At 57.5% G+C, this 9004-nt stretch overlaps 1 protein-coding gene across 1 annotated transcript in view; it reads right to left on the bottom strand.

Moving 5' to 3' along the window:
• Window positions 1–892: 892 nt before the first annotated feature.
• The window catches only part of VEGFA (vascular endothelial growth factor A), a gene marked incomplete at its 5' end in the record, with an annotated part of 15536 nt that continues 7424 nt past the window's right edge, over window positions 893–9004 (bottom strand). Inside the window, 5 exons of the mRNA XM_004710870.2 lie at window positions 893–2903; window positions 4764–4895; window positions 6060–6131; window positions 7871–7900; window positions 8335–8411. Coding sequence (XP_004710927.2) covers window positions 2882–2903; window positions 4764–4895; window positions 6060–6131; window positions 7871–7900; window positions 8335–8411 — 333 coding nt within the window. The remainder of the gene's footprint in view (window positions 2904–4763; window positions 4896–6059; window positions 6132–7870; window positions 7901–8334; window positions 8412–9004) is intronic.

Below are 9004 nucleotides of genomic sequence, written 5' to 3' on the forward strand. Positions count from 1 at the left end.
CCCATTGCAGGGTCCCCAGGAGTTAACTTCGCCTTCCTCTCCAGCCTCAACCCCCTGCGTTCCACTTCCACGCCTTCACCACTACCCCTTCTGTGTGGGATGCTCTCCTCAGCCCCTGGCATGTGCCCCTCCGTGGGCCCCAGAGTCTACTGCTCGCCCAGCAGGAGATGCACCCATCCCACCGTCACAGATGTCCGCTTGTCTGCGCCTCCCCACCTGCTTGCCCCACGGGCCCCTTTGGGGGTGGAGCCGTGTCTGACTCAGCAGGCTCCTGGGCCTAGCACCAAGACTGGCCCAATGAGCATGGCTAGCAGGACCCCGAGGACAAAGTATTGCTCATGTCTCTCAAAGACAGCTTTTACCTCACCTGAGACGGGACAGAGGAGGGGTGGTGCCGTAAGGCGGGCAGGTCAGAGCGATGGATCTCTCCTGCAGAAGTTCAAGGAACTCCAAGACTCGCGATGGAAGACTGAGTTTGCCTGCTAGTCACAGCCCCTTCCCACTCCCTGCCTATGATCACGGCTAGTCACAGCTCAGAAACAGACAGCAGCTCCCTGCACCATTCACCCACCTGCATCACGTGGCTCTGGAAGGCACCTTGACACTAAGGTCGATGGCTCCCCTTTCAGGAAAGGTCCCTCCTGTCTTCCCACTCATGTCCAGAACCCCCATGCTACATCAAGGCCAGCAGTAGACCAGCTACACTCAGATCCAGCCCGGCTAGACACAGACTCTATCCTCAACACACTGAGGTGGGTCACCCCATGTCCTAGACGCCTGAGGCCACTCTACCAGGCCAAAGACAAATGCCAGCTCCCCCAAGGGAGGGGGGAAAGAGGTGGGGGAGGGGGGAAGGCTGGAACAAGGATTCAATGAGAAAGAGAAACAGGAGTAGATTTTGAGATCAGAATTAAAATCTTTAATACAAAACGCTTTTTTCTTTTTAAGATATATTTGTATTTCTTGTTGCTGTTTAAAAATAAATATGTACTACGGAATATCTCGAAAAACTGCACTAGAGACAAAGACGAGATGTTAATATCTTTCCCCCCCCCACAATTATTACGGACAAACAGTAGCACCAATAAATAAATGATACAAATATTAAAATTAAAAAAGGAACGAGATTTAGTATGTAGAATCCTCTATTTTTTGTTGTTTTTACATATAAAAAAAAACAGAATAGCGGTATCTATTTTTATCAGAATCACATATATACATAAACATATATATGTATATATACAAAATAGCCAAATATATATATATAGTATGTAGATGTATATTGAAACCTTATTTCAAAGGAATGTGTGGTGGGGGCTGGGGAAATGAAATGGGCAGAGCTGAGTGTTAGCAAAATTAAATATCTGCTCAGGACATGCTGCAAGTATCTGTCGCCGATCGGGGCAGAGAGAGATTGGAAACATGAATTTCATACACAAAAACCGGTACAAATAAGAGAGCGAGAGAACGAGCGAAAGAGCCGGAGAGCGAGATACATCTCATAAATAGTTGAAATTAAATATTAAACCAAGAATACTGAAAAAAGCCCTAGTCTTTAATTAAATTAACAGTTTTAATTTCTAATTAAAAAGGGTCATTAAATAAGTACCGTATATAAAACTTGCTCTTCTGCCTCTGTGATGGGTCCGTGGGTCCTGCCCTGCCCTGCCTCTCTCTAGGCCAAGGGACGGGGCGGTTCAGGGGCCAGAGGAGGGTCAGCCACTCACACACTCAGCCAGGACCCCCTTCCCGCCCCCCCCTGCAGGGGAGTGGGGGGGAGGGCAGAACTAGTGGTTTTAGTGGTCTGAGGACACCAGGCTTTCCTGGATTGCACCCCAAACTGGGGAGCAGAGCAGGGGGGGGGGCCAAGACAGAAGGCCCGAGGTCCTTCCCTCTGGGGATGAGGGTTGGTTCCCAGGAGGAGGGGCTGACCGGGGGCTGCTCTTCTCGTACCCACCCCCCACCCCACCCTCATCCCCTTGTCTTCTCCAGGATGTCTGGGGCCTCCGTGGGCATCTCGGACGCAGGCAGGCTCGAGAGGTGAGACTGGGTGGGGGCCATCCGGTGAAGGCTCTTGAACGTTCCAGACAGTGCCCCAGGAGGGCAAGGTGCCCGTGCAAGGTGTGGAGGGGATCCCCAAGCGCAGCAATGTCCTGAGGTGCCCTCAACTCCTGGTCATAAGCCAACCTTCTTGTCCCTGTACTTGCCATCTGTCTTTCTGTCCATTGACTCAGGGTAGTTGGCTTGGGGCCGGGCCTGGGTTTGTCAGTATTCCCGAAAGCAGACCAGATTTGCCCCCAGGCCCTGGCCCTGCACCTTTTCCAAAGAGGGATTTGAGAGGTCGTTCTCCCTCCTCCCACTCAAGTCCACAGCAGTCAGATACATCCAGTGAAGACACCAATAACATTAGCAATGTTAATTTAAAAAAAGAATATATATATTTTATAGCTGTATAAAATATATATATATTTTATATATATGTATATATACATGTATATGTATATATATATATGTGGGGTGTGTCTACAGGAATCCCAGAAATAAAACTCTCTACTCTTCTGGGCTCGGTGATTTAAGCAGCAAAAAAAAAAAAAAGAAGAAAGAAAAAATGGCGATCCAATTTCAAGAGGGACCGAGCTTGGTCACCCGCCCGGGAATGCTTCTGCGAATGCTTCCCCGGAGTCTCGCGCTCCGGACCCAAAGTGCTGTCTGTGCGCAGTCTCCTCTTCCTTCATGGCGGGTTTCTGGATTAAGGATTGCTTTGTCGGTGATGACGGTGGTGGTGGCAGCTGTGCGGTTTCTGGGGCATTCTGTATCAATCTTTCCACGTGAGAGGTCTGGTTCCTGAAACCCTGAGGGAGGCTCTCCCTTCCATCCCGGCTCACCGCCTTGGCTTGTCACATCTGAGGGAGACAGAGGCTGGGGGTTAGAGCCCAAGAGGAGGCCTGGCGTGGCACGCAGCACCCTCCTCCCCCTCCCCTCCTGCCAGGTCTGTGGCCTGTGCTGCAGAGCCACAGGGAGCCCCGAGTCTGAGGAGTCTGAGGCAAGAGTCAGGGCTTCCATGATACCTGGGAAGCCACCGCACCTGCCCGCTACAGCTTACAATCTAGTACAGACGAGACTAGAACGTGGGACTTTTCACAGAGCAACAAACAGCAAGGACCAAAGAGCAGCCCCTCCTGAACATCCTGGAGCCCGGGGAGTGAGGGGGGTGCTGTCCCCTCACTCCATTGGACGCAGCAGGGGGAGGTGGAGGGAGTCCAGGCCCCAGAAAGCTGAGGGCCTTGTCCCCCATTCTGAGCCCTCCCCCTGCCTCCCTTCTCTTGAGTTAGTGGCAGCAGCAGGCCAGGCGGGTGCCCTGCGCTTTCCTTTCTCCGATGTTGATTTTAGGGTGGGGGGAGAGAACAGGATGCTGGTGACAGCGCAGCCCTCCAATGACTTTCTCACAGCGCCGCTGCCCCCAGGCTGGCCTCCGGGACCCTCCCCGCTCCCCATGGTGAAGAGGCAGCAGAGACCTCCCTTTGTAAAGTCTGGGAATGGGACCTTGGGTTTGGGGGGGGGGGGCAGGAGGCAGGGAGTTTGAAATTCCTAGATACAGTCCGACTGAGGACTTGGTGAGCACTTTGGCAGTTAGGGTGACCAGCTAGCTCCGGGGTCACTTCAAGCATTCCCCCATCCTGCACAGCCTCTTGCAGAATAGTCGACAGGCGAATGCCTTTCGTCCAGCCCTGGAGGTGTGCAGTCCCCCTGGCTCTCAGTATGAACAAACACTGCCAGCCTTCACGTAGCACCAAGACTCACCAACAACCTGGGCTGGGTCCCCTGAGCACCACAAGCCCCAAGACCGCTGGCGAGGGGCGAGTTGGGCAGTTGTGCCCCCAGGGTTTTGTGAATGGGGTGTCTGGACAATCTGCAAGGAGCCTGGCCCCACCTGGAGGTGGGGGGAGGCCTAAAAGCCCCTCTTCCTGGGGGAAAGCTCACCCTGGCCCAGAGGACAGACCAGTCCAGGCATCAAAAGACAACTGGCCACCTAGCAAGCCCTCTGCTTCCAATCTCACCCCCTTCAACTCAGCCAGCTGCGTTCAACACCTCCCCGGCCCCACCTCGGACAAGGGACAGTCACAAAGGGGACAATACCAGGCCTGGTTCTAAGGAGTTGATGCACGAATATTAGTACCGTGGGCCTGGCCCCCTCCCCCATCCACCCTGGGAGAGACATGGGGCCATCCGTCACCACAACAGGCCGAGGACTAGAAGTAGCCAGCATCCGTTCATCACTGGATGCTACATCTTCGGCAACATCGGAAGACCTCCCTCCCCTTAACCCGAGAGCCCGAACCCGTGCCTCTCAGGCTCCCCGGCCAGGGACCTCCGTGAACTGCAGCGTTCTGCACACCTGGCCGGGCTCCCAGGATGAGTAGTGGTCAGAACCAGGACCTCAGGACCAACAGCCGCCACTCATAGTAGGACCACAGGACACAACACACAGCCGGCGTCCACACCACTACATGAAGCCACACCAGCCTACCCACTCGGGCAACCAGGGCCACCTCTGGAGGGGCGCCGCCAGGCTGGACCACCGTCCAGGGCCCACCACAGGGGCCTTGCAAGCAAGAGATGGTCGTGATGACCAGGCAGGCAGGCAGAAGCCAAGCAAGCGGCCGGCCCCTCTCGGGCACGCATGCGGTCTCCCTCCTCCTCTCCCCATTCTCTGCGTGAGGCTCCTCCTCTCTGACTTGCTCGCTCATCCTCCAGGAACCAACCTGCAAGTACGTTCGTTTAACTCAAGCTGCCTCGCCTTGCAACGTGAGTCTGTGTTTTTGCAGGAACATTTACACGTCTGCGGATCTTGTACAAACAAATGCTTTCTCCGCTCTGAGCAAGGCCCACAGGGACTGCAAAAAGGCAAAAGGAAAGACATCTAAGCTACAGCGTCAGCAGAGAGAGAGGGGAAAAATAAAACAAAACAAAAAAAAAACACCACCATGCAACACCCCCTGACATGTCTGAGGCCGCGCCGCGCCCCGCCCCGCCCGGCTCCGTGGCCCTCGCGCCCTTCTGCGCCCCAGAAGGATGTGAACCCCGCAGTGGAAGACAGAGCGCGCGGCGACAGAGGCAGCACTGGCTAGGAGACCTGCCCGCAGGAAGAGATGGGCACACACGGGCAGGACGCAGGATTCTAGAAGGCCGCCAGAGGGGCAGTCCTGGGCTTCATGGGCACCGGTGTGGGGGGGGGGGCGCCCCTCCGGCCACAGGGCGCCAACTGCTGCCACCCTGGAAAAGCACCCATGACTCTTCACTGGTGGGCGACAGCATGTAGGGAACCAGAGACTTCCAGAGACCACCTCCTCATTGTGTAGAAGTTATGCTCAGGCCCCCTTACAAGAGGTGAGCAGGATGGGAGGCCAGGCCCAGGGCAGGACCCCCCCACAGCCACCAGCCCAGGGAAGAGCAGCCCCACAGGAAGCTGTCTGCAGTGCCGTGGGTTAGGTTGGGATGGGATGGGTAGCTCTCCTACAGAGGCCCCAAGTCCAGGAGAAGCTGAGGTGCCGCCCCCAAAGGAGGATTCGCCGCCGTGGGGAGGGGGGCCTTGGCCCTGCCAGCCTCCTCCTCCGGCCGGCAACACGCTCATTTGCACCCCCCTTCCTCACGCCACACTTCCCTACCCCACCCGCCTCAGCTTCCAGACAAGTGCAGAAGTCTAGAGCAGTGGAAACCAGTTGGCCAAGCGGGCACCCGTGCCCAGCATCCATACCCACATGGGCCCGCCACCAGCGCCCAGTGGGTGAGAGAAAGTCGGTGCCCAGCCAAGCCAGAGTTCCCTCCCCGAATCTTCCAGGCCCACTCTACCCAACCTCAGCCCCACTGTGGACCAACCACGCCACAGCATCTACCCAGTGGTGCTAATTAGTGAGAGAGAGAGAGAGAGAGACTGGGGCCGGGGGTGGGGAGGACGGGTGGCCGAGCAGCAAGGTTAGAGGATGCTATAGGCGGGAGCTCGATTGAGGGCCCGGGAGGTGCCAGGGAATTAGTTAAGACAGCGGCGGGCACCGACGTACAGGCTCCAGGATTTATACCGGGATTTCTTGCGCTTTCGTTTTTGCCCCTTGCCCTTTCCTGGAACTGATTTTCTGGAAAATAAAAACAGAGACAGACAGAAAGACAGCGAGGGGAAGTGGGGAGGAAGAGAAGTGCTGGGTGGGCAGGACGAGGGTGGGGGTGAAAAAGCAACCAAGTCTGCATGGCGGGCTCCCAGGAGCAGAACTCCTGACGGGATGGCTCACCCACCCGACTCAGCGTCTCCTCCTCAGTCCAGCCGGGCCTGGGTAGAGGGCACCGGACCAGAGGGCCTCCCTGCTTGTGGTGACAGCTGGTCCCAGGCAGAGCAAAGTCCCAAGGGCAGGCTTATTCCCAGCACCCAGGGGGCCGTGGGAGGTGGAAGCCCCGAGGATGGGGCAGTCAGAGACCTGACTTGACATGGTGGGGGTGGGACCGTGCCTAGACGCCTCCATTTCCACATACGATCGCAAGGAGACCCTTCCAGGGGCCCTGCCTTTGGGGATCACAGCTTAGGGGAACAGCTACACTGGCTGCTGCTGGCACAAGACCAAGGGCGGCACATGAAAGGTGCCAGCCGGCCCAGTCATAACCGAGGCTGGGGAGGCGGGGCCGGGTGTCGTCAACACTGCAGCCGGAGCCCCAGGGTGGGGTGGGAGCCGGACACGCAGGCACACACGGGGAGGAGGGGCCAGGATGTCACCTGGGAGCAAGTCCTCTCCTCAGCCCATCAAAGCCTGCTACACCATCTCCCCAGACTCTCTCCCGAGCCCTGGCGAGCCCCCTGCTCTACCCGTGAGCAAAGCGGGCATCTGGGGAACAGGCAAGGAGACAGGCTGTATCCTGTCCCCCTCAAGGGAGCCAGCGCTCTCCACACATGCTGGTCCAAAGGAAGATGCCAACATGGGGAGGGGCGAGGTGGGCGGGCAGAAAGGGACCCCGGAGAGGGATGCGTCTAGCTTCCTGGCAGGAGAAAGCACTGGAAGGGTTGGGGAGGGGGGGTGTCTAGACACACACACACACGTTCACTCACTCACTCAATCTTACTCTCTTTCTCTCTCTCTCTCTGAGCCAAATCATTGCTCTGGTAGGTAGCCACAGTGATCCTGGAAGTAGAACACTAAGGGAAGGAGGGGTCACGGGCTGAAGCCTCCGGGGACACGGGTGCGCCCAGAGTGCTGGGGCCAGACAGGGTGAAGGGAAGGGCAGGGAAGAGGGAAGGGCACAGTTGCTCTCTCTCGGTCTCTTTTCACAGCCAGTTCATAACGGAAGGTAGCTGTTTACCTGCCTTACAGGCTTACTGCCCCCACCCCCTGCCCCAGCCTGACCCTCAGTGGCTGGGCATTAGAAAGCGGTCTCAGAAAGATGACCTCCACAGCCCCAAGGGCCGTGGGTCTCCCTCGAGCCCCACTACTGCTGCAGGCAGTCACAGAGACACGTCCCAGCCCAGCCGGCTCACTGCACCCCCAACAAAAGCCACCCTAAGAGCCCCCCTCCTCGGACACACAGAGCTGGCCTCTCTGCCACCACGCTCCAGCCCCCTCCTGCCCCTCAACACACCAAGACAGCAAGCTGCGGCCAAGAATGGCACTGAGGCCTGTTGGGCAGCTTCTCTGTCCCAGGCCGCCCCAGGCTGGTGGTCACTCATCTTGGAGCCTATTCCTGAAGTCCGAGCCATCCCACTGCTGACCCCACAAGCCCCGCGCAGACCCGCTCCTTGGCCCAGGGAGGCCACCAGAACCCCTGCTAGGCGGCCGAGCGTCCTAAACCAAAGCCAAGGATATGGAGGCGTGCCGGTGTCGCTGCGACTTACTTTTCTTGTTTCGCTCTTTCTTTCTTTGGTCTGCAGAGAGTTGGGGGGGGTGGAGGGGAGTGGGGGAGAACAAAACAGAGCGTGGAGTTAAGCCGGTGATCATGGCGATCACTGATCATTACTGCTGCTGTGGTCAGCTGTCCAGCGGGGGACCCCACGACACAGCAGAGCAGAATTGCCCCCACAGGCTTTCTTGGCTGTCATCTTTGCAGAAGCACCCACTGTGCCAGGCCTTTGCTCATAGAACCCTCCTCCCCCCGGGTGGGTTCAAACTGCCAAGCTTCCTGTGCAGCAGGTAAGTGCGAACTTCACGCACTATTTATGACCATGACCCAGCAGTTTTAAGAATCTCTTGCGTACAATGATCCACAGAATCCCTCCCACAGCACTGTGGGGTACCGTGTCCAACCCCAGCAAGGCGCAGGCCCCTGGAGGGCACGTCCAGAGGGCTCCCCAAGCCTCACCTGCATTCACATGTCCTGTGCTGGAGGAAGCTCATCTCTCCTATATGCTGGCCTTGGTGAGGCTTGATGCGCATGATCTGGGGGAAGGTAGCAGATCACAGAGGTTAGTGACCCAGCCAGCCATACCCAGATGGGACACCCCTGAAGCTCCTGCCACTCAATGCCCAGGAGGGTGGTCTACAGAGCAGGGGTGAGTGGGGGAAGTAGGGTGGGACCAGAAGCTCAACTGAGAAGAGTCTCAGGTCCCACACCAGCTCCCCCAACCCTGCTGATCTTGGGGCTCCTCCTGAGAGCTGAAATGACTTCAAGGGTTGGCCAGGCTGGGATTCGAGTCCTGGTTTGCACCACTCACCATCCCCTCCCCCCCTTCCATCTCCGAGAGGCTCCCCCTATCCCACCCCCGACCCCCTGCCTTCCCCAAGCAGCTACCCAAGAGCCAGCCCCTCTCTGGTTATCTCCAAGTTCCCACCAGCCCCATCAAAGCTGAGAAACCCCCATTCGCCAGGCAACACCAAAGGCTGGCTCACCCAGCTTCCAAGAGAGGGAGACAGAGGCTCCTGTCACAGTTGCTAGTCCCCTCTTCCCCCCACCCCACCCCCCAGCCCCCGAGCCCAGGGACGTAAGACCAGGAGGACTTGCTGGGAACCTGGACCACGCAAGCATCTTGTCC

Source organism: Echinops telfairi, unplaced genomic scaffold, assembly GCF_000313985.2.
Source record: "Echinops telfairi isolate 266 unplaced genomic scaffold, ASM31398v2 ScPeMD7_3533;HRSCAF=4204_1, whole genome shotgun sequence".
In the NCBI taxonomy this organism is placed as follows: domain Eukaryota; kingdom Metazoa; phylum Chordata; class Mammalia; order Afrosoricida; family Tenrecidae; genus Echinops; species Echinops telfairi.